The 27,218-nt window shown below is 30.7% G+C and overlaps 1 protein-coding gene across 1 annotated transcript in view; it reads right to left on the bottom strand.

The window, feature by feature from the left end:
- Window positions 1-1,443: 1,443 nt before the first annotated feature.
- The window catches only part of LOC134716517 (uncharacterized), a 45,705-nt gene continuing 19,930 nt past the window's right edge, over window positions 1,444-27,218 (bottom strand). Inside the window, exons 3-10 of the mRNA XM_063579525.1 lie at window positions 17,076-17,200; window positions 14,577-14,787; window positions 12,060-12,104; window positions 10,454-10,474; window positions 9,609-9,899; window positions 7,791-7,817; window positions 7,084-7,110; window positions 1,444-4,266 (exon numbers count right to left, since the gene is read on the bottom strand). Of these exons, the coding sequence (XP_063435595.1) occupies window positions 4,157-4,266; window positions 7,084-7,110; window positions 7,791-7,817; window positions 9,609-9,899; window positions 10,454-10,474; window positions 12,060-12,104; window positions 14,577-14,787; window positions 17,076-17,200 (857 nt within the window). The 3' untranslated portion in view covers window positions 1,444-4,156. The remainder of the gene's footprint in view (window positions 4,267-7,083; window positions 7,111-7,790; window positions 7,818-9,608; window positions 9,900-10,453; window positions 10,475-12,059; window positions 12,105-14,576; window positions 14,788-17,075; window positions 17,201-27,218) is intronic.

Genomic DNA, 27,218 nt, shown 5'->3' with positions numbered 1-27,218 from the left:
TGTTTCCAATAAACATGTTTCTAAACTCTGTCTGTACAAGGGGAATCATAAGTTTACTATTTAGTAATTTTATTGTAGATGGATGTTTGTCAATCCTGGTTGTTCTTTTGGTAGTTGTGTGTTTTGTTATTTTTCGATCAAAAAAGAATTTCTGATTGCACATATTTATAAAACAAACAGAAGAAAATAAAATTTCAACACTCACAAAATTAACTTTATCGTCTAAAAAATACTGATTTAAAGAAAACACATTGATTTGATTGAACCAACTAAAAAGTAGGTTAACAGATATGGTTAAATATTTCTATGCATTTTATGGAATTTTCAATAATGTTTAATCGGTTCATCATCTATCAGGTTGACTGACACGTTTCAGTCAATGAATGATGGATTTGTAATCAAATACAAAAGACCATATTGACAAATATATTTGATGCACCAGTTGATCAGAAATATTTCTGTAATAATCATTTTCTGCATGTGTTTATTGAGGTTGTATTGTTAGTTTAAAAAGTAAAACAAAAATACCGAATTTAAAGAGATATTCCAAATGGGAAGTCATTTATAAAATGAGGTGACCTCAAATATGTATGTAACATGGTTGTTGTTGTAACAACAGTATTTAAAATGCAGTTGCGTATACCCTACATGCAAATTTTACTCATCAATTTCATTGGAATCTATTTTCACATGGATTTTACCTCAAACAAGCTTATACATGAAACTCAAGTGAAATCAGTTCATATGAGCTTCGCGTAAGGTCATGTGAATTTAACGTTAACATTACCAAATATGTTTCCGTAAAATGAAGTATTTCAAATTTCGTCTTAATATTAGAATTTAATTGTAAATCATCATGAAATAAAGCTCAACTGAAATTCATGTGACAAATTTCACATGAATTTCAAATCAATCTCAATTCACATGAGCTTAATGTATAAGGTCGTTTGAGTTAAATCTCACGTGAAATTAGTGAATTTTATGTACCATTTGTGTGAAATTCACCTAAGCAGATTTTGACTGTGTAGCTCAATTAATCGGAAAGAAAAACTGACACAACTCCAAATAACATAAAAATAGACACAAAACACCAGTTACAAATGTACTTATTCAAAGCCAATTAATAAAACAAACCGTGTTAACCCAGAAAAAAACTCAATCAGTACACAACCAATTGATTTAGTGTTAAGACATCATAAACGGTCTTATAAACGAATGACCTTGTAAAACAACTTAACACAAGTAAAATTTTTCGAAAGGATGAAGAATAAACAGAACTTACAACTGTATATATAGCAAAATGTAAGATAACAAAAAAATCTAACCACTCAGAAAAATTCTAAACGAAAAGTATCTTTTTTTGCAAATGGCAAAAACATAAGCTTAAACACATCATAGTAATAGTTATGTTTTAATTACTAAAAAAAAACAACCAATGTTTGAACATGTTAAACAATATAATTGTTTTCTAAGAGAATTTGCTTTCCCAAAATGCACCGAGAGTAATGTATTTAAATGGTCAAGTCCCAAAGCATCCGATAAATGGTTAGATAAACATGACCATATTGAAACTCATCAACGATAACAAGGTAATATTGATGTTAGACGCACGTTTCCTCTTTAAAAACACATAATTTGCGCTCAAACGGTTAATTGGAAAATGAGATTAAAGAGTTAAATATTATATGTTTGTCAATACATGATGACAAACATTCCTTCCAAATACGAATGTTTTCGATAACTTTGTTACAAGACCGTTGGTTAAGAATAAAAACAAAATAGTTACAGTCCTATTTTTCTTGTAAAAATTAAATTATTTAAATAGCGGAATAACCAGGTCACAAGATTGCACACCACTCTACAGATCGCTAGTATGATAGCTTATTATTATTATTTGTTTCTATGTTGTGTCGTGTGTACTATTGTTTGTCTGTTTGTCTTTTTCATTTTTAGCCATCGCGTTGTCAGTTTGTTTTAGATTTAAGAGTTTTACTGTCCCGTTGGTATCTTTCGTCCCTCTTTTATTAATGAATTAATTATAATGTCTCAGAGGTGTAACGTTTACAAGATCTTATTGTTACACTACTCAAAAAGTCCGTTATTTCCAATTAAATGACCAAATAAAATTGGTGGTACTATAAAGTCAACTCTACACAATAAAAAAATACACTAACAAGTATGTGAGCTTTCTCACAAATGGTCTCATCGGAGTTGCGATTACAAGTTTTATTTTTTCAATAATCTAAAAAAAAAATGGTCATAGTATCAAAAATCCCGTAAACTAGTTTAAACGGAAAAATATTGTTATCTACAGAGGATAAGAAACAATGCTATCATGGGTTATGCCGGCGTCACACATTTGCGTATAGACTTACGTGCACAAAACATACATAGACAATTGACGAAGGCGCACGTTAGGTGCACGCAAGATTATCCCTTATCAATCGGACGCGCGTTGTTTAAGTTTGAAGTACGTCGAAATATGCTTGGTTTATGTTTGTCAAGAGTATATCTGTTCGCTATGCACACGTGATACGTATGTTAAAAGTGCGATGGAAAACGTTACAGATAAGTTTGAGACACGTTTAAAGCACGTTGTATACGCTTCAAGATCATTCGTCTGAAGCTTTCACTTGGACTTTTATTTGGACGTATGCGGGGCGTGTTTGTTACGTATCAACGCATATCAAAAACGTATTCTGTCTTTTAACGAAACTTTCTCAGTCGTCTTGATAGTGACATATGTTCGTGAATTTACAAAGACCTAGCGTATTCAGAAGAGATATAAACAAATAAAAATGAGAATGGAAATGGGAAATATGTCTTCAATAGGTTGAAGCTAAGATCAAAACAGTTCGAACTTTCTACAGAACGAACCAGACGTCTTCTGTTCACAAGATGTAATAGTTTCAATATTAAAACATCCAATTACTCTGGTAACAATTGTCAAAACAAACTATATAGCACACAAAAGAGAATGTAAAGCAAAACAATAATATATCATGAATGATAGCATGTGTCAAGTATACAGCATCTGAATGTTAGTGTACTTCGGTCGGATGGTCATTTTTATAGCTTCATAAATAGTCGACCTTTCTTATGTACCATGTAAAACTTTTGTTGAATTTGTACGATTTTAATTATTTTCCTTTCAAATAAAAACTTCAAAACTCGGACCAGTAACATTCAAAAACATTTTTGTACACTTAATTCATCAGGTTAACCAAATGATCTTTACAAGTATATATATTATAGGTAGATATCACGTCAGAGTTAAGGATACTAAAAAAGGATACACAGACGAGTGTTATGTCTTCCTAAAAATTAAAATAACAAAAATACTGAACATTGAGGATAAGTCCCTAATCGAATGGCAAAATGAAATGATAAAACACACCAATCGAATGGACAACGACTGCCATATTCCTGAATTGATGAGACACATCATTGACACTCGAACCAAAACATTTAGGATGCAAAATCAATTACAAAGTTGAAGAAGAGAGAGATGACATATACCTTAGGGATATTCAATCTGATCGTCGAAAACGAACTGGCAACGCCATTGCAAAACTTAAAACCATCACAGAACAAGCATTCTAAACAAAACAAAACATCATTACTTAATACATAACTACTCAAACCCCCCAAAAACTAGTGGAAATCTCAGGTAAAGGGTTTTACAAATCGACAATTCTGAAAAGTTGTACCAGATACGGCTACGGAAATTAAGACTGTCATTTTACAAAATATTCAATTTTACATGTATATGTTTCGTTTCCTTAAGAATACAATAAGCTTTTCATCAATAAGCAATACACATTAATTGTGTAAAATGGTTGTTTATGATCACAGATGTCAAAACACATGAATAATGCACAATAATTCTACAATAATGATGATCAAACAATATAACGTCAGTATTTTTAAACAGTCAATGATTGCACTGTTCGACAATAAATGTAAATATGCAGACGTACTGTCCATGTGTGTCTGCGATTTCATTGAACAGCAGTTTAGAAATAGAATTCGACGGACCCATTCCGTCATTAATGATATGTGTTCATCATTTCGATCACTCCATTGCATCAGTTTAATTGCAGGTGGTTTATTCTTTTGAACACTTCAGTGGTAGAAGTTAGTTTTTCACATCTGTTCACGTAATGAACCAAATATGTGTAAACCATGTTGCAAATACACAACTTACTAAGCATTTTGCAGTCCATTGAAATAAATAAGAAGCTGCTGATGAATCGTTCACAAAACCTAAAAGAGAAATTTGACTGTTATATTATGTACTAGTATTCCTTAATGTCAAGTTATTAGAACATAATATAACCGTCTACTTTATAGAACATCTGTTCTCGATTTACTTATAAAAACAAAAACAACATGGCTAGCTGTTAAAAGTAGAATAAGCAATTGCACATTTGGTCATAAGAGGGCAATGATTAGCGCATATTATACGGCAGGGGTTTTAAGGATGTTAAAGTCTTTTGGTAACATGTATTTGCTAACTTCTACGTCTATTCGTCTATCTGGGATAGTGCTCTCATCGGCAATCATACATCAGGTTGTTATATTTACTTTACTTTACGTTTTCGTCTATTGTCAGTTTTTTTTTATATATAGCTAGTTTGGTTAGTGAGAAAATTTCATTAACTCATTAAACTTTCAGACAGAAAAACTTAAAAGTGCCTATCAAATTATAAAGACCCAAGTTTGTGGTTGAAAGTTGTACGTGATTGATTTATCATTGGGGGGGGGGGGGGGGGGGGGAGTTATACACCGTATACCTCCTATTAACTTTGCAATACAGCTAAAAGTTGCAATAAATAGTATTTTAATAAAAAAAACATCTTTATAATATGTGAAATCTAATATTGATATTTTGCGATAGAAATTGATGATCTTTCCCATTGATGTAAGATCCGGTCGGTTTAATATATAATTATTTTGATTTTGTTTGGTAAATTTCTGACTTTTAACAATGTTTCAGCTGATTCAGATAACAAACACTGTGCTTTTATATCAAATATACCATCTTTTGTAGTTGTATCTTATTCGAGGGCTTTCCAAATAATATATTGTTTTGTTATAAATCATAAAGGAGACAAAGAATACAACTTTTTGCCCTCGACGTGGATTTTGTATAACTCAAGACTCATTAACGGTATTTTAATCAAATATATCAGATGCAATATCAAATTAAAATTTAGAGAGCCGTCAAAATCATTGGGCAATTGTTTTAATATTTTACCGAATTAAACGAAGTAATACAACGACTTTCGATGTCATTATATGTTGGATTGTTCAAATCAAGATATATGACGGTAATATGTCTTTATAGGAAGGACTGCATATGGAAAAGTGCTCAAATGTTATAATTTTGCTACTTGATTTTGAATATCTGTTTTATTATTGCCGCCAAAGAGTTGCAAATTTCATAAGCATTCAAAACATTAATATAGAATTTGAGGCTTTTGTTCGAAGTGATAGTTTTGATTGGCTTATGAATGTCAAAAACAAACAGTTGAAAATTAAGATCGTTACCAAATGCAGTAAAATAATGTAAAATTATTCGAACTTCAATATTGAAAGTGCATTGTAGTGATTTCGTGAATGTTACTTAAAGGAATTGTGTTCCCTACGTTGAAATCAACCACCAAATAACAGAAGACAAGAGTAGTAATGCAAGTACACAAAAACATATCAAACAAAGGCGTCTGTTACTGAACACAAATTCATCGATAAGGTTTTCTGAAGTTATGTCAAATAAAACTGAAATCGTTTAGTTAACAAAAGAGCATGAAACATATTCAAAAGAACTGAAAAATAACATAACGAAAACAATACAAATTAAAAGCAAACAAAAATTAATTAGTATAACAAAAGAAAAGTAAATGCAAAGACAAATACAAATGCAACTCAAACTCGTGTTGCTTCAATAAACCTTATATAGAAGTTACAAGATAATTAATCGTAAGAATTTATAACGCATTTTAACATTTAATCCGTATCAATTCTTATGAGTGATAATTGAGAATGGAAAAAACATAAAACATCGTATCTTTTACCATTTAAAGAAATTCTGGTGCTTAGTGCAGATTGGAATTTTAAACTTTTTTCAACAGATTTTTACATATTTCTTTGATAGTTTTTCACCAGTGTCAGATGCTGAGTGAACGGTTGAGAAAACATGCTTAACCTATCGAATTCTAAATGTGCTTGCCCAAAACAATGAGGGTTACAATACATATTGATGCCAATCATAACTGTTTTACGTTTGATACATAGCTTTTAGTATTATTACTTCAGACTAGAATCATAGACTTTTGAAAGCGGACGTTATTCCAGTAATATGATACATACTTCCGCTATATCCCCTCAAATCCGCGACTAAACTTTTAATAGACCGTTTGGTCTTTCAATTGTTTCACTTTTCTATTCTGTTTTTTTATTTAGCAAACTAGTGTATGACATTGTTCATTGTAGTATATTATACGGAGAGTTGTAATATTTAAACTTCCTTATTTATTAGTATTTAATGGATATTTTTCCGATTTGTCGAGTCAATTAAATCACAACTGTTTATTGTTAAATAATCATGTCAATAAAAAGTCAAACAATAAACATATATCCATGGTAGGTAACAAAGACTACAGGCCACTCTCTCTCTCTTCCTCTCGTTTTTTTCATGAGTATTTGTGTGTATTTTAGGGGATATGTGATCGGTATCTAAATTCTATATTTTGGTTATTGATAATTATTAAACTGTTATGAATATAAAGCATTTGCATGTGGAGCATTATAATAAGAATGCTTAGAATTATGTTTTGCTACCCTGAACTGATTAATATTCTTGGAGAGTTATAAATTTCCCTTCACGTAATTTATCAAATACAATACATGAATTCAGATTTCACGTTATCAATAGCATGCACAGAAGGAGACTAACGTAAGTGTCAACCACAGACCTGCAAGTCGTTAATTTGATACACGGAAATGCTTCTATCATAATGTATGATTTCAGCAGGACAACTGCTCTATGACAACTATATTAACAAGCAATAAAATAAATACCGTGTTCTGATGATGGTAAAAAATCGCCTTTGTAAGCATGAAAAATGAAGATATTAATAAGAAAAATGATGAACAATGATAAATTTATCGGGAAATTAATGACACAGAACGATTGGTAATTAATTCATATAAAGGGACCAACAATGATGTGATACAGCAACATGTAAAGTTCTTCTGTCCTTACAATTATTTTTTTTTTTTTTACAAAAACATAATTGTGTTAGTATGTCGTGTACTTTTAAAAATGTTTTTTTCTTTAATGAAATCTCTTTTATTTTACATGTCTTGATTCTTAAATGCAGACACTCGATCACATTACAGTAATACGAGATACTATTGAATGATTCATGACGATACTAAGAACAATGGGATAGCGTTTCAAATGTAATTACAGATTGTAATTACATATAACAAGTCTTCATAGATATATTTGTGTTCAAAGAAATAGAAATCGTTTATGCTTTGTATTGTCATATTTGATACAAAATAATTCAAACTAAACTTTATGTTTTTGAGATAAATAACTTGCGTCTTAATGTGTTCACATAAAGCCACATTTTTCTTACATAAAGTGAACTAATTCTTTTCACTCAAGTATAAACGTTACATATAAAGCAGTCAATTTCATTTCTTTGACAGTGATTTTACCAAATGTAGTATCAAATATTTACGACAATTAAAACGAACTGATTAAGGTAATAACTCACCACGTTTATCTATAATTGACTTTTCTTCTGAAACAAAATAAAAAGATAAAAGACACTTTTTATACATTATACAAATTCTCAATACTATTGTTGATATTATATTTAAAAGAACACCATCACACACACATGGTCATAGGTCATTTGAGTGAGAATAAAAAATCACATATTGACATTTTAGCGCCGACGTCATATGCTATTTAAGCAAAGGAATTTTAACTTTATCTGGATTTACAAATAGGACATTTGAGCGTAATGTCATGTGAAACTTTTATTAGAATTAAGACATTATTTTTAAAAAGAAAGAAGAGGTTTTTAAAATTAATATGTTTTATTTAATTTTAAACCCCAAAAAATTGACCGGTTCTGGCTAGTTAACTGTTGTATTGCAGTATAGTCTTGAGTCAATCTTTACCTATCAATTGTAAAATATTTCATTGGCTATGCGAAATTTCTGATATATATAAAGTGAAAAGTCCCTTGGTACTTCAGATCTCAAACACTTCGTGGTGTGCATGAGTAACAGATTATATCTGGCGAACGCAAGAGGTATTCCAAGTGAAAGAAAGTAAATTTAACTGTTTTTCAATCATTTACTAAGTTGTTTACTAGATTGAGGAATTGCATCAACATATAAAATATGATGACAATAATGTTGTGTCAATTTGGTGCGTTCTATCTCATGTACAATGTAGTGAGAAGAAAACTCATTATTTTGCTACCTAGATTGATAAGTTGCATTTAATTATGGAAGTAAATCGCAACACATTATTGAATAGCCAGCTAATTATTGAAGACTAAATCATATATAAGTTCGACTTATCATTACAATTTTGTAGGTACTTATAAAAGATTAAATATCATATACGAGAGCTTATCATTATATAAGTAAGTAAATTATTTATTATAGTGACACGTGTTTTTCACAAAATATTATATAATACAGTGAGATATAAAAACAAAAATTAGAACACCTGACCCTTTGGGTCTATAAGTCACTTTAAACATAAATTTTAATGGTACGACGAACAAAAATAAATTTGCGCTATTATGGATCTTTCAGTACGGTTAAGAATGAATTCAATGTATTGTTCACAGCAATATTCAGACTTTATGAGCCTGTATGTTCGTAGTTTCGGATAGTTTGTTAGACCTTTCTGCAAATCTGCGGAGCATTTATCTTTGAGCAATGTTTTACACATCAGTGAATCGCAAGTGTTTTTTGTAATAAAATTGCTCTCTAGTCTTATTACTGACATAATGTTTTTCACTTTGGATGACCAATTGTTCATGCAAATTTCGTAGTCCCCATTGAAGACGCGTTTACATATACGAGTGTCGTCCATTGATATAAGTTTGTTCCAATACCTTATCATATTGCACCATCGTCGTTCCTTTGAGTTCATCCAACCAACTTCACCGTTTATTGCAAATGTCGGTGCAAATTTATGAACGCCAAGAAAATATCGAATTGCTTTGTTCTGGATTTGATTCAAGCAAGCAAAGTCTTTGTATCCCCAGATCGAAGAGCTGTAGTCAAGCACTGGAACTACACAAGGAGTATACCGCATAAATTTTAGTGGGGCGTTTTATTAAAGACAGTATCGCCTAGGGAATGGGGTAATAATGGAACAATTAACATCTCGTAGTGATTACTGAAATTTGGAATTTGGTGTAGGTATTGTTAATTGTTTTGATTTTGTTATTTTTTGAAGACTTCGGGAGTATTAGTTGTCTATTATTTTGGTCACTATTCAATAGTCTATTGGAGTTTGTACTTAGTTATACAATTCAATTATTGACATACTTTCAAGAGCTTACCATCTAAAATATGAACTGTTAACTTGGAGTTCTTTTCATCTGGCCCTCTACAGATATATACCCCTGCATCACTCATTAATGAACGTCTTATTTCTAGTGTACTCAGTAACGTTCTTCTATAAATGTCAACTTTATTATACACCCGTACACGGGGCATATTTTTCTTATCAACTTTTAGTCCATTGATAAACCAGTCAACCGTGTCTGGTGCATGATCTTCCCCAGTAGCATTACATGTAAGTAAAATAGTTTGACCCTTACTCACAAAATCATTTCCTGTTACGTTAACTTCTACAAGAAAGGAAAAAACAAGAATTAGCTTCCTGCTCGAGAAATCTTTTTTAATGTGAGATAGCAGGCTTAATATTTCAATTGGTTTATAAGTAGGAAAACCAAATACAGTGAGTGTCCATAAGTAAATTATTTGATTTAAAAACAAATGTCAAAGGACAAGATGCATTCACAAATCACAAATAAGGGTCCACATTAAACTATAGAAAAAAAATCTCAAGATTTAGCTACCTGAAACCAAACAAAAACCTAGGAGAATGCATGTGTCCTGGAAGGGTTGCTGCCCTTTTAGTCACATCCGTAATGTAAGTCTTATTTAATACGTCTATGAGTCATATCAGACAATTATTCTAACTTTCCCAGCCTTTTGTGGTGGCACATGTGGAGCTGAACATGCCAGGAACACAACGATTGATGAGTCGCATTATTTTTAATTATGTTTGCTCTGGCTAGGTTTTATAATCTTGCTTATAGAAAAATTGTTAAGTACAAGAATAAATGTTTTATCAATGACGAAATCTAACAATTAACAGATAAATGTAAACTATACTTACGTGGTTGTGACAATAGTATATCTGCAATTAAAATATTCAGAGTAAAAAATCTTATTTGATTATTTGATTACACGGATAGCTTAAAGATATTACCAAACGCTAGAAGCTCGTTGTCAAAACCTTCGTAATTTTTTTTTAAATGAAAAAAAATCACTTGAATATGTCTTCTGCATTTCGTTTATCAACAGCGTCGTATATTGTTTAAGGGTAAATACACATTGTAATCACATTTATGATGATATCAATATATCTGTTCTATATGTTAATGGGACACATATAAGCTCCGTATATTAATACAAGTATTAATCGCCATTAATATCTCCGAAATCAAATAATTTATTTGGCTTTTTTATGTTATGCATTTGAAATTTTAGTTTTATGACAAAACATGAGAAATCATTGCATACAGCTTTGCGGTACAAAATGGTCAACATGAGTAACTAAATTATTTGTTCGTATCAAACCTAAAACATTACACCGAAGTGTAGAAATATGAGCATAACTGAATATAGTTGCAAACAACTGAATTAGTTCTGAAATTGACTGGTACCAAAATATATTTTCACACCCAAAAACATTATAAGAGCGACTAAACATTAAGTAGCGTATCGGCCTAATGCTTAGCTATAATTTCCAGTTTGACTGTACATTTTGTCAGTTTGATGTTGCATTAACTCCTAAACGATTTGTATTAGGTTTTATGCATGCAAATGTTTTGACTTCCTTCATCACTGAAGATATATTTAGAGTTGAAATGCGTTATTCATGCAATAAAATACAGACCGTTAATGTTATTGTTGATCTTTACATTGATAATTGTTTCAATAATGAGAAAGGAATAATCGATGGTCTTAAAAACATATTTGCCTTTTAAATATTAATTAATTGGCAAGTACTTGTAAACCATAATCTTTGGAATATCGTAGTGGAATTGTCTTTAGGGAATTTCTTTAGGGGTCACCAATTTGATTTATGGAACCACTACTACATATTCAACATGTTTAGTGCAAATAACTGTGTTTTAAGGGTATCGCCCGCCCAGTAGTCAGCACTTCGGTGTTGACATGAATATCAATTATATGGCAATTTCTATAAATTTCCAATCATAAAACTTATCCCAGGAATAGATTACCCTAGCCGTATTTGGCACAACTTTTTGGAATTTCGGGTCCTCAATGCTCTTCAACTTTGTACTTGCTTGGCTTTATAACCATTTTGATCTGAGCCTCACTGATGACTCTTATGTAGACGAAACGCGCGTCTGACGTATTAAATTATAATAATGGTACCCTAGATAACTATTATTTGTATAAATGACAACAAATTCATTAAATCATAACAACAATAGTTAACCAATGTATAAATCTATTACTTTCAATGAAGAGTAAAATCAGGATAACAAACAAAAACTGAATGAATATCATGAATAGGGTGAGTCGACACGGTAAGTATTTTCTGTCTTATTATATATGTTAATATAAATCATTACGCCAAATGTAGCATAAACATAACTATCTAATATATTTTCTTGTGTTTTTAAAAAGCATTTTTTTTTAATATTTGTTGTACCTTAAATTCAAATATATAAGAACTGTCAAAACATTACCGTTTTCGTAACTATAACTTTTCCTAGATAGATTGCTGTATGTTCCTGTCACAAGAGAAATGATAAATACAATAACAGTTCTATAATGTTATGTTCCATAGTATATATGCTCAATTTCATACATTATGTTAAGATTAATATCGGTTTTGATCAAATATCAAATATTGAAAAAATATTAAAAAAAAATCGATATTGAGGATGTCTACCATTACTTCTTTGTTTGCCCAAATTACACATTATGTAGAAAAACCTTATTCCATAACCTTATTTGGCTATCTAAAAACTTTGTTTTAGATACAAAACTATAAAATTGCGGACACTTGGAACCTTCGAATGAACAAAATATTCAAATTTTCAAACATGGTAAAAATTTCATAAAAAGGTCAAACAGATTTCTTATGCCTTGATAGAGTGTTATTATTACTGACGCGGAACGTCATCTTTGTCATCAATTCACAAGTCATCGTCATAGAATTGTTAGGTATTTTAAACTTTCTTTTTCTCTTTTTACTTTCCCTCCACTTTGTTTACCTATGAAAGCTAGTATTATATTGTATAAACTGTTTGTTTTATATGCATGTCCATTATATTATACTATTATTGTAACCTTATATTGTATTATGGAGAAGACTACATAAGTATGATTTACTTGTGTCTAATCCATTTTACTTTAATTCAGCAAATAAAATATGTTTAAACTAAAATCAAATATCCGTTAATTTAATACCTGTTTATACCATCTTGCTTTTCCACCTAAATTTAAATTGAATCTTCATTTGCAATGACACATGCAACTTTTAACATGTTATTTTATATTTTATAGCACTAGGTAGATACCTGTACTGGTTATCAGTCCTAGAGTGTATCATCCATTTAGTTGTGAGTCTTGTTTCTACATATATGTACCATCCTGACATGATTTTATTACAAACATTTCTTAAGGTTCATTTGGACCCTTTGGCTAGATTGGCTGTATTTTCAGTTCTAATTTACTCTGACTACTAACAAACCTGTATATCGAGAAATGTTTCGGGCATAGCATGCCCTAGATAAAAATAATCAAATATGTTTAATATTCAAGAAAGTTGAAAGAATATTGGGATTTTGCAGTGCATTTTTTTCACCCGTCCAGAAGGAGCAAACATAGACTAAGTTAGGAAAGAGGTTTGAGATCTTCCCTGCAGGTAATAATTGAATTGAACTACATTGATTGACATGGACAATAGATACCTGACAATAATTGGTTATTTAAACTGTGTACATGAGTGGAATCAATCAAGTCAAACTCAACTGTTTGTTAATTTCATCATCTTCTGCATGGACGAAAAATAGTAGTGCAAGGCGAAATCTTTTTTTTTTTTAATTCATACAATGCATTTGATATGTTTTATCCAGGGCATGATATGACTAAAACCTTTTCCATATGCAAAGGTTTTTCTGTACTTGAGGTGAAAACGCAGTCATTTTAACCGAAGGGTACACATGAATCTTAAATGGTCATTTAAAATATTTTGAAATTATGGAGAAATCAAGGCTCAAATTTCTGACAAAAAAATGACCTTCCAGTTAGATAACGATGGATTGTCTATTTTTATAAAACAGATCCACACCTGTTCCGTTTAAAACACATCCGTGCTTTTCAAATCTTCGACTTGAAGAGTTCCTTAAACCAGTGCTTGTCTAAAATGGACACTTTTTATTCTCAACTAGACTTATTTGTACTCGATAATTCTGAATACATTCGAATTTAACTCAACATCACTCGACTTTAGTAGGATCAGCACTAAATAGTCGAGTTTATTCTCAACCTTTACATAACCATACTGAAAAGTGAAAACTCTAAACTGTCTGAACCGATTTTCAACCTGTACATAATCATTCTCAACCAATTTTCAAAACTTAAACTATACTCGGCTAATATAACTAACGGTCTGAATCATATACGACTAAAGTCTAAACCTTACTCGAGGGTATTATTCAATATCGGCCTGGTATCATTCAGACTCTTCAAAATATTCAAGATACGTCATACGTACAAGTTTAGGGTGTTTATCATATTTTAGAGTAGAGTTGAAAAATATCTATTAAAATGTAGAGCAATTCGGAATGATTGAGCACAAATACTGTCTATTTCAGACTTTAAATGAATTGTAATGTAACAAAGGTTTACTCAAGAAAATGCGATTCGGACACATGAAAATTCACACGAGTCATTTTCATTCGTTGTGTCTGAATATTCGATAAAGAAATTTTACCTTGAATTTAAGCTTTTAAATGAGACGTTTTCTGTGTACTGTTTTGCAGAATGTTTTTACCTTGTGATCATGGGTTTTAATTTTCACACGGAGAAATTGGCATTTTTTTTCAAGTAATTATTTCAGTTAAAGTGCATTGATGTTTCACTTTTCTTTTTTTATGAACAAAAGCATACCTGAGTGTGAGTTTGCACAAAATGTAACAAACCTCCTTGGTATAATATGTTTTTGTTGATTATTAGACTGAGTAATTTATACTTACCAGTAACTCTAAGTAATACAAGTCTTTTATATTTCTCTCTGGAACTAACTGCACATTCATATACTCCTGCATCAGCTGGTCGCACGTCTTTGATAATTAAATTCCATTCATTTTGTTTCACTACCCTTCGTATTGAAATTCTACTGTCTTGACTATAAACAAAATCTCCTATAGTGAGAGGGCTAGGTTCTGACATCCGCCTCCAAACAACCTACATTTGAAATAAAAGAATCTATAAGTCAGACATGAAGAAATTGAGTTTTTGTTTTTGACGTCATTCGGTTAATTGTTTGTTGTATGGTAAATAACATTCCCAGATATAAGTCGCAAAAGCAAATTCATGTTTCAGTATTTAGCCAATTAGATAACCTTTTCCCGATACACCAAATAAAAAGCAATATTTACAAAGACATGGCATATTTGTATCAATCCGCTTAAACACGTTTTAGATGCGAATGCTTAACATAACTTAGCCAAAAGAAAGAAGATATTAACTTTTTGACTACAAACCAATCTTTGGTATTTCTATGTTTTTGTATATCATGTTAATATTAAATAGGCGTATATTATGTCACAGCGAATTTAGAATATTTGGATATTTTGTAAAATCATTGGCAACTTTTATAGTTTTGTTGAAGATCTGCAATAATTATTAAGGGTGTTGTAAATTATTTAAACATCTAATAATATCTGATGCTTATGTGTTCATTTATTGAATTTATCGTATTACAGTTTCCAATATTTTGTAAAATCCCTAGTCCAAATCAAAGGATGTTTTTAAATTTCTCTTTTAATTCAGTGATTATACATACGCCTAAGATTTCAACTAGATCAGTAATTTTACAAATTCAGCCTACATAATTAAATATTTATAAGGTACAATAAAGAAAAGAAAATTAATAAAGAATATCACTGACGGTCACAATGTCAAATATCAAATACTGGCAAGAATATCAAGTGTCTTAATATTTTTGTTGCCTGGGAAGAAACTGTGTTCACAATAATTGTCACGAATCCGTGTTTGTATTTTCTCTGGTTATCACCAAACATGTATGATAAAAGAAGAACATATTTGAGACAGCAATATGCGCGTGAAATGATTTTATTGGGTCAGCCTTCTTTACAAATTAAAGATGTAGTGCATCGGTAATTAAGATCCTTGACACAGAAAGATCAAGTAAAACGTTTAGCCTAGATCCATGAGCTACCATTTAATGTCTTTTAACTACGATGTTAAAATAGTAGTTATTAAGAAAAAAATCAAGACAATTTATTCAATACCAATATTTGGATAAAACTATTACAACACAGCGGGAAAATCAAATTCAAACAAAGCCAGTTCTAAGTTTGAATAACGTTTCATTTATTTTACTATTATTTCATTACCACTGAATCGCCGGAAACATTTCCAAAAATTACAATTATTGGATGATCTGTTATGATACAGAATAAATATCATTGAATTGAACAAAGTTGATACAATTAAATACATTGCATGTTGATCTTCATCGTTAACGTAGATTTATATGTTTGATCATATGATTAAAAGTTTGCCTGAATTATTAGCATTCCAATAGATCGATTGCGTCACTTTATATGTCATTAATCACGTACAAGGCAGACCGAGATTCTGGATAAATTAATTAAACCTAATCCAAATATCAAGATGATATGTTTCAAGGTTTTCATGTCTAATTATATAGCTATTTTCATAACTTTGAAAACATTAACCTGTGTGCAAAGCTTAAACGAATCAGGAAATGATGTTTAACTAATAAAACCGGAATATGTTCACCCAAAATTAGACAACCATCAAATATTCCTTGGAGCTCTTTACCACTCACTACCAAGTTATTGTGAACAACTGGTCTACTCTAAATTTTATCGCATGTACTTTTACATTTTGTTCATCCTTGCAAATTTACAAGCAATCATGAGAGGTCGATTTTAAATTAAGAACACCTTGTTTTAGGTACTAGCATTTAATTAGAATGTTTTTCTTATTCATAGATACTAAACAATCTATAATAACTTGTATGTAGTCATACGTATACTCGAATGCTTTCAAAAAGAATGCACCACCGTTAAAGCTGTTGTCAATAAAATCTGTAACAGTATACCAACAAACAACGGTTAAAAATGAGCAGTCTGATTGACTCCCAATAGTATCTAGAGCACCAGAACATATTTTAAATATATTTCTCACCGAAATATAACGGAAAAGAATACAAAATTTAAGAGAAAGAAAAAATAAAAAGGAAGGAAAAATAACTGGTAATTAACTAATGATATGCTGTTCAGTGATATATTTAGTTTAAGTAAATCAGGATTCGAAATAAATCATCAATTAACCCAAACCTCTGTGGGATAAAACTGTTGTATAATATATGCCTTGCAGATACAAATTCACATATATGCTAACCACTAATCATATTTTTAAACATATCATGTTGATAATGTGATTATATCGTAAAAAGGTAGTGTTGCTGTCAAACTTACAATCCGTGTCTGGAGTCCTATGATGGAACACATCAAGGTAGCTGTCGATCCGGTGTGGAATGATACATTGTTTTCTCTTGGCTCAAAGTATGGAACGTCAGACTTTAGTCCGTCGACGTTTAAGGCTGGAAAAATGAAATGATAAATACAGATTTGATTACATGTAAATCCAATATATTCCTGTAGCTAATGCCTTTGTCGTTGATATAATCTGAACAAATTTATTGTGTTATTCAATTTCTACTATGATACAGTTAAGTCTTAGCTTTTTCTCATGAAAAAGTGATTGCAGTCGATTTGATTATTCAATTCATTTATTTCAAAATTTATGTTTGCTTTAAATGTTATATATATTCATTAGTCATACGAAAGTGTTTGGTCTTTTTGTACTGAAATTCTTTTGTAACACAAATAGTCTTTGAGACATTGATAATCTAATTTCTACCAAATGAATTAAACGTAAGCAGCTATAGATCAAAGTGCGACCCTATGTAATGAAAAAAATGCATCCCGTATAGTCAGCTTCATCCCGTATAGTGAGCTATAAAAAGATCAGAAAAGACCAAATGTGAACAATTCAAACGTGAAAACCAAATACCTGACTTATGACAAAACACTGTTAACGAAAAACTGACCGCAACCAATGACAATCATAGCTATTTTTCGATTCGATTATTATTAATATTATTGTGTATTACAACATCTATATTCATTTAAATCTGACCAAATAAATAGTTCGAAATTCTTGGACTTTTCTACTTCAGGTATACTTTAGGAATTTCGGTCTTCCATGATCTTTAGCGTCACATTTTATTTGGTCCTTTTAACTTTTGTTTTAGATACGAGCGTTACTGATAAGTTTTTTGTAGACTAAACGCGCGTCTGGCACAAATACTAAAATATAATCAATGACCTTATGATATTATTGCATCGTTCAAACTGAAATGTAAGTACCAACCAGGTATCAGTTCTTAAGAAAAATCAACGCCTGTGTTACTGGTAATTAAATGAAAGTTTTCGTCGATTGCATGTGCTTTCTATACAAATGATATCAATTTTGTAATACGATCATTAAGTTATAATAGAAAATAAGAAAGATAAATATATTATTTTCAATATTTGTTCACAGTTTAAGGAGCCAAAGTTGTATAAGACATTTTGTCCTTTTATATTTGACCTACTCCTCTTCATGTACTATGACATTAACTTTTTGTCACTGAGTTTTGTCATACAAGTGAGAGGTTTTACTAGCTATAAAACCAGCTAATGTAAGCTTCTATTTACTACATGTAAAGTCAGGAATATGATAGTTGTCTTCTGTTAGTTTGGTGTGTTTGAGCATTTGATTTTGCTATTTGTTGAGGGACTTTTTAGTTTAGGTTTTTTTCCCTAGGAGTTCGAAATATTTTGTTAATTTCTTTTCAAATATCACAATTGAAAATTGATTCATTTTAAGTATAATTTTATTCAACATTTTGCGTATGCAAATCATGTTTCATAAGTTTTCTTTAGTTGATAAGGAATACTGACTTAATGTAAAACGCATGATTATAGTAAGACAAGTATTCTAAATTTAGAACTGCTAAATATTACGCATATATATACACACAAAACAAAAACACTATGCACATTGACTGATAAGCGTGTAATCAATAATATGATAAATTATGTAACTGTTAACGAGCTCTTCAAAAAGTACATCCTCGAAGGTTTAAAAGAGATGCTCTACAGTGGTAATTCAAAGAAAAAATATCATTTAAATACTAGTTAACAACAAAAAGCTTTAGATATCATGTATAACACATGTGTTGCATGTCCACATTTCCATTAATAAGCGAGCATTTACAGCACTCACTTTGATATAATACTAGCTTGACATGATTCATGAGAATATAATCATCATACAAAAAATGTTCTAATGTATGAATACAGAGAATCAACAGACACAAACTTCAAGTTATTGTCATTGAACTCATCAGGAAAAAGAAAGAACAAAAAGTGACGTTAATCAGACATGGAAAGTGCACAATTCTGAACTAATCATAAAAAATCATGTGTCAGATAGCGTAAAATTTAGTCCTTGAACTATATATATACTAAGCGTCGCATCTACGATCTCACTTAATCTTGTCCCTAATGTAACATAATGATAAATTGATATTGAAAGTCCAGTGGCAATATTCACATATATATCTAATCGATAAGTTTGTAAATTATTATGCATATGAACGCTGGTTTGTGCAGGAACGTCACACCGATTACAATTTTAAACGTAAGGTTTTACTGCTTAACAGCTTTCAAGGAAGACATAATAACCAATCCGGACTATGAATAGATAAACTGTAACTCTTGCTCCTAGATGCAGTATTTTAAACTTATAGGCACATATACATATTTTAAAGGTTTTGGTTTTGAAACCGTCTTGCATCGAATCCATGAACTCTCGCACTCACTTCGGTATCTCTTGGCCCTAAAATCCAGAAAACATCGTACGTAACATGTCATTGTTGTTTGTCCGTTATAACCATTGTGGTCACAGTTTGTAAGACCACTCCATTACTTGTTCTTGAATTTTAGCGAGAGCACAATACATCATAACTCGTCCTTGATCTTCAGGGTAATAACTATATGTTCATGAACATGTATAGAACAAACAGATTTGAAAGAAAGTTTCCTGGTCAAAAGAGAAAAGGAATTGGTTACCATGAAATGTGTTTAGAACATATGTCATCAACTTTGTTTGTATTACAGCGGTTGGTGTTACAATGACTTGATCCTGTCCCAATTTGATCAAATTCCATATTTGTGTTTTAGGAAAAATAAGTTCATCGTATCAATATCCAACTTAACATTTTGGAATTTGCTGAAAGTCGAGCTCATTTTCGTCTTGACTAACTGCATGGTTGCCAAAAATCTTGCTAAAAGATTTGCTAGTACAGATAACGTTATCTGCCATTCATAATGTTTAACGGAATTATACCGTTTGTCGTGGTATTTGCTTTTAGAAATCAACTGAAGCGATTAAGAACTTCTTAACATGTCATATTTTTGAATGAAAGACTTTTTTCTGTCAGTATGGTGGGAAACTTATCTGTATGGAATTCACGACCAGGTTTTCGTTAAAAGTGTTACTTTATCAACTATTGCACATACCATTGTCCATGGTGAAAATTGATTGTTTTTCACCAATTGCTGCCACCATTTTCTCATATGAAAAATTTAATCTTTTGGTATACATGTCAAGATTGATTGGTCTGGTTTAATTTGTGAACAGGAAGGTTATATATACATAAAGGCAACAGTGGTATACCGCTGTTCGTAACTCATAAATCGATAGAGAAAAAAACAACTCCGTGTTACAAACTAAAACTGAGGGAAACGCATCAAATATAAGAGGAGAACAACGACACAACAGAAGCATAGCATTAAAAAACCTAATACAATTTAAACCTATTTTACAGTGAAAAAAAACCGACACATCTACTCTCGGACAACCTATATTTACATATGTCGCTATGTTATGATTTTTAATGTTATTCAATGTCATTTTATTTACGTTTACCATACATCTTTTTTCCCTTTATGTTTTGTTGAGTTGATAAGTCTTCTCAAATCGTTATTTGCCTTTTGCCATGACCATAGAACTGTAACTACTTTTAAATGATGCAAACTTAAATAAATGTCAGTTGTTTTTCATAACAACTTATTTCACGTACCTGCTGTGCTGTCGATCACGGATTACGATGATAATTCTTACTGATAGGTACAATATACGTAATTAAAGTCAATATAAGTTGATTATTAATATTTTTAATGGATTTCTACAGAGACCGTAAGTGAACTCCAGTCAGATTATATCGAAGTGCAACTGATATATTGTTTGTTTGGGCTTAACTTCAATCAATGAAAATTATACAATCCTTTGATTCAAACGTAATGAAATTGATTCCCAGTTCCATCGAAAGTCTGCTGGGTTGCATTTCATTAATACTAAGTATAAACATGATCAGAATTAAAATAATTGAACCGCAAATTAAATGCCGAACTTGTTCGTTTCAATTCTTCTACATAGACGAAAATCATATTTTAAAAGCAGTTGATAATAATTAATTTTAAACGCAAGATCAACAGACACTAACATAAATCCTTTTAACTTTCTAGGTACAAAGGAAAAACTGATAAACATCAAACAAAAGTATGTAATTATTCATGTATAAGAATGATTTTGTTGGTGGTCTCAATAGGATAAAAATCCATGTATCACAAAGTTTGATTTGTATCTAAAAACAAAAAAAAAAAATATTTGTCTGAAACTCACAAGTTTCAGAGACAAAAGTGTAATTATAAGTTTTTTGTTAGACTACTTATAATAAGTTTTTAATTGCATATTCTGTTTTCCAATAGGCAATTGACATTCCGATAGGCAGCTGTTTTTATCGTCTCTTGTAGATTCATGTATGATTACATAAATTGCATCCAATTTATTTTTTTGAAAGCAGAATTAGGTACTAAAACAAACATATCTAGGTCTTACTTATTGCAAACAAAAATCAGAAGGAAAAAAAATCAAAACGGAACTTCCCTAATCAAATGGCACAATCAAAAGACCAAACACACCAAACGAACAGACAACAACTGTGATATTTCTCACTTGGTACAGGCATTTTCTTATGTAGAAATATGGTGGATTAAAGATGTTTTGACTTAATTTTAGGGAAAAGTAGTAACATACAGCAATTCCAATATCAGGAGTGTGTATGATATGATATCAGTAAGTATTTTTTTAGCTGATTTTAGGCAACTGTCACCGTATGACAGTTTTCTTTTCTTTTTTTTTTTTTGGGGGGGGAGGGGGCTATTTTGTTTTGTCTTTTATGTGAATTTTGTATCAAAATGATAACGATCTGTTGTTAGGGGCTGAGCTCTCAACACTACAAAAATGTATGTGTCGGTATGATAATTACATTTTTGTCCAAGGTCAGAAATATAGGTATCTTATCGGGGCCTTTTATAGCTGACTATGCGGTATGGGCTCTTTAAGGCCGTATGATGACCTATAGTTGTTAATGTCTGTGTCATTTTGGTATTTTGTAGATAGTTGTCTCATTGGCAATCATACCACATCTTCTTTTTTATAATAGCTATTTTAACATATTTTTTTGTTATTTTGAGAATTTGGTGTTGATTGTAGAGCTTTGATAGTTTCTCTAAAATGTATTTATATTTTTTTTGGACTCGGAAAATCAAAACTGGACACTTAGCTGTAGTTGAAAAATGTCTGCTGCCCTTTATATTTGATATATTTTGTTTATAGTTCATTAGGTGTATGTCTATTTGACGTATACCCCATATTACAGTATATGATTAATGAACTAGGTTAATTCTCGTATTCAAACAAAACTTTCGATTTTGAATCATTATATTCAGTTTAATTCTTGACCATCCGGCATTACTGACTCATATCGCACAAATCATTAACTTGTTTGAGTGCCTAATTTCACTTTCCGGTTGAAGTTTGTACTGCCGAAAGTGTTAGTATCAAGTATTTGTTTTATATTTTCTTGTTTGTCAAAGCACGTTACTCATTATATTAACATTATTGTCCTATAGAGTTATTTTTATCTCAAATTTCAAGGTCGGTATATTACATAAGTCTTTTTTTTACTCATTTCAAGTATGGAAACGAAGGGAAATAAAAAAAAAAGTAAACATGACACAAAAGAACAATAACAATCGTCTAGTATGAAAATGTCATCTTGATATTGATCATAACATTATCTTTAGATAAATTATTAAGTCAGCTTCAGTCTTTCAGTTAATTGTAAGACTTATCCACTGCAGAACATTTAATACTGTCAGAAAATTTGTTTGCAGTAAATTAAGTTCCGTTCTGTATCTTTTCAAACAATCCATGAGCTGGTGATGATAAAGAGAAAAATAATAACTACGTACTTGAAAACGAAAAGACACTAAACTCATCTTAATAGTGACTATTGCTGAATAATATTTCAATTCAGTAGAAAGACGTTTATGATGTAAATTGACCTCTATTTAATAACAAAATGATAAGGTACTCGGTTCAAAAATAGTATTCATATTCCAATTTATAATACAAAAACTCAAACATACAACAACTTTCCATAAATAGAATTATTTTTTTCCAAATTCGGATTTAGTTTAGATGTTTAATCGTTACTGTTCAAAATCTTGTCAGAAAATACAAAATACATCCCAAATAGTATTATAATGATATTTGTAGAGCTTATTATTATTTCTTAACCCATTTCTCTGACGTCAGCCTATTGTTCTAATAGTGGATTATTTTTTAAGAATCCACTGACCACCATGTTGACTTATATCATAACTTTAAGCTTTTAATTTACAATATGTTACCCTCTCAGTAGAGAGTAAAGTCTGTAGTCTATGCGTGATACCACTCGACCACGAGTGCTGATAAGAATTAGTATTTAAATATCACTCTTATAGCGTATATCTGTCAATACATGCCCATAAACTGTATTTCTGTCTTTTTGTTATTTAATAAAATATGTAAGCAGTATAGAATCAAGGAATTGTAAATATTACTTATAAGTACAAATCCATGAAGAAAAAAGTCCATGTACACATTACACTTATCACTTTTAATGTACAAGGCCTTTCCCTTTTCATCATAACAAATGATTACTTTAGGTTTCAGTATTTTATTGACATCATACCATATTCACTTACTTTTTCTTTGTTTGATTATAAAGGGTCCAAATATACATCAACATTTAACTGACTCTAATGTGCATAAAGTGTGATAAGCTACGACTGTAAAACTACTTCTTTGACGGTAAAAGCAGAAACAAATACGTCAAATTTATATGAAAAATGAAATACAGATACCTTTAAGATTAAAACATTAGTTTGGTAGAGAAAAACATTACAATAAAAAAATATTCCGGTACGAGGCTTGAACTTGGCTCTGTTAACAACACAGTTACTTCCATCGGTCCCAACGACTAGACGATCACGGCGATGAACACATTACATGTTCATTGCAAAATTGACATAATTATATATTGTGCATGTGTAGCAAGCGCAATTCTCCTTGGGTTTTAGAATTCGAACCCCAAATAAACCTAGTTCATTGATTAACTGATTGACGATGGATGCCAAATGCAATAACGTTAAACAAATCAGAACTTATTGAAAGGGGACGAGTTTACACAAAAATTATAAATAATATTTGAACTACGAATAACCATTGTAATATAAGAGTCTGTAAATTCAGTGGTTGTTGTTTGTGTTACATATTTGTATTTCGTTCATTTTTTTACATAAATAAAGCAGTTAGTTTTCTCGTTTAAATTGTGTTACATTGTCTTATCGGGGTATTTTATATAGCTGACTATGTGGTATGAGCTTTGATCATTGTTGAAGGCCGTACGGTGACATATAGATGTTAATGTCTGTGTCATTTTGGTCATTTGTGGATAGTTGTCTCATTGGCAATAATACCATATCTTCTTTTTTATATTGTATCTATTTTATCATCAACTGGTGTCTAGAAGAGTGGTGTTATTGTGACATTTACACTTTATTTAGATTTAAAATGTTTTGTTTTTATTCATTTTATAGGTGTGTTGTAAACTCAATCAAAGAGGAGATATTAACATCATTTACTTGCATATTAGGTTAAATTATTAAACATTGAATGAAATACTTATTTACAAATATAAAATCTGGTATTTAAAAGGGAAGATAACAACATATTTAAGGTAAATTGAACTTATATTGATATAAATATAAATGTGAACCGTGTGGATCTAATCATTTTCAGCTATTATAGAATAAAAATGACAAAATACGAAATAATTCTCATGAAATTTTGTTGATTCATTGTCAGACCATGAAACAGATAGTCGTTTTACTAGAAATGGGTTAGGCTAGAGAATTAATAAGAAGTAGTGGATTCGAAACGATCGTTATCGTTTACGAATTCACTACTTCTTAATTATCAATTCTCTACTACAGAAACAATGTTCTTCCAATAATAAAAGGAAATATTTGATAAACGTAAAATTGTGTTACATAGATGGTATCTATATGATCTTATTTAACGATCGTTGAAAATAAATTTTGTTGCAAATATTGATTTCAATATCAACAATTTTATACAGATTTCAAATAGCACATATCAATCCCTTTTACACACGTGGTCGTAATTTTTTTTACCGCCTAACTTTTTCACACCGCGAGACGTCATTCTTTCTTTGACTTTTTACGATGATATTAGACAGTAACCTCTCATGGACAAGTATTAGTGATATTATACTACACCTCTGGCGAGTTAAATTGATTAGTATCAAGAAATAGGAAAAGGTGGCCGTTTTATTCGAGAATTTGGTACGGATTGCAGATCTTTTGCTATTTTCTCTTGAAACTATTAACAAATTATTGTTTAGGACTCGGATATGTTAAAAACTTGACATACTATATAAAAACATGTATATTGAATTCATGACACAAATTATACTAGAACAGTTGCTAAAACTGATTACTAACATCTTATTATAATTTGTTAAATGTACAAACAAGTTGCGACAATGGTGTCACCGTCATTGTTTTATTTATATATGGTATACAGTACATGTCTTAGTTTAGTAGTTTTCGTTCATTTTTTATAAACTTGAAGCAAAACATACGAGAGATACTGTTAATTAATTTATTTTCGTAGGTATATTTTCACAGATTGGAAAAAAACTAGCATTTTCGTGGTTATTTTTGCATACAAAGCCTGTAAAAAGTTTGACTATTCATATTTATGGATCATTGTAACCGTTTGTAATAACGTTTATAATGTTTGATCGCAATATTTCAATAAAAATCTTTACTTATACCTTTACTAGTATCTGATTACTTTTAATACGTACATCAAACCCATCATAGAAGAGTTTTAACCAGAAAGGGTGTTATAGCCATCTAAACTGATGGATATATAATACAAATTTTCAAATTGCTATTGCAAATCGTCTCGATGCAAAGATAATCCTGCATGCCATGCAATACACTTGATTATTTTCGTTATCTATCCGTCAAACTGTTTGGTTTTAGGTGACGTTATGTGAGTCCATTTATGCATTTAATGGGCAAAATAATCAACGTTAGTATATATGATGAGATAAGGATTAATATTTTAATGGAGACAACTTTCTTATGACTGCTTCGATAGATGTATCTAAATGAGGAAACTAATATATGTTTTTATGTATAGTTGGATTGTGTACATACAGTGAAGACGGGTGTTTCAAAAATGTCAAGCAGTAACAACTTCATTATTATATCCAAGATACATTTAGCCAATTAGCTCATAAAACGTTAACATGACATGAGACACCAGTGTATAGTTAAAAAGTATTTCCAGTAGAGGAATTGAATTGGAGCGGACGTCTCCAAGTGATTCTGAAATGATAATTAACCCCACTTGCAAATGTGTTTTTTTTTTATTATTATGTTGTTACATTGCTCCATTTTTAATATACAAATGTTATAAATAAAGAAGAGTTAGAAGCAGCTGTAACTTGTTTATGTTCTTATTCGGAAATCCCATTCATTTAAAATCTTTTTGGTGTACATAAACCACCCATCATGACTTATATTCACTAAACAAAAACGTCAAGATATGGAAAAGTAAATTATTGGTATCATTTTAAAACACACGAATAAATTAGTCTTGTAAGTTGAGAGACCACGAAAGACGTTTTTCTCGTTTTGATACATATAGTAAACTTCTCCTTAATGATGACAAAAAAACTTGCGCTGGACGAATCCAGACATAATATACATGTGTGCTCAACTCTAGCTCCTACGAATATATGTTGATTATATTGTGTGAATCTGTAACAATAACATCTTCATGCCTTATATATCATGTACTGTAGTACGCCGCTAGATTAAAACTGACGTGGAAAGGTAACATATGGCCACCGAAAGCTCTTTTATTTGAGAGCCCAGGTGGTCTTGTGGTCTAGCGGGACGGCTGCAGTGCAGGCGATTTGGTGTCACGATATCACAGTAGCATGGGTTCGAATCCCGGCGAGGGAAGAACCAAAAATTTGCGAAAGCAAATTTACAGATCTAACATTGTTGGGTTGATGT

The sequence above is a fragment of the Mytilus trossulus genome, chromosome 4, assembly GCF_036588685.1.
Source record: "Mytilus trossulus isolate FHL-02 chromosome 4, PNRI_Mtr1.1.1.hap1, whole genome shotgun sequence".
Taxonomy (NCBI): Eukaryota; Metazoa; Mollusca; class Bivalvia; order Mytilida; family Mytilidae; genus Mytilus; species Mytilus trossulus.
The sequence above is the reverse complement of the archived record's forward strand: the minus strand, read 5'-3'. Positions and strand labels throughout refer to the sequence as shown.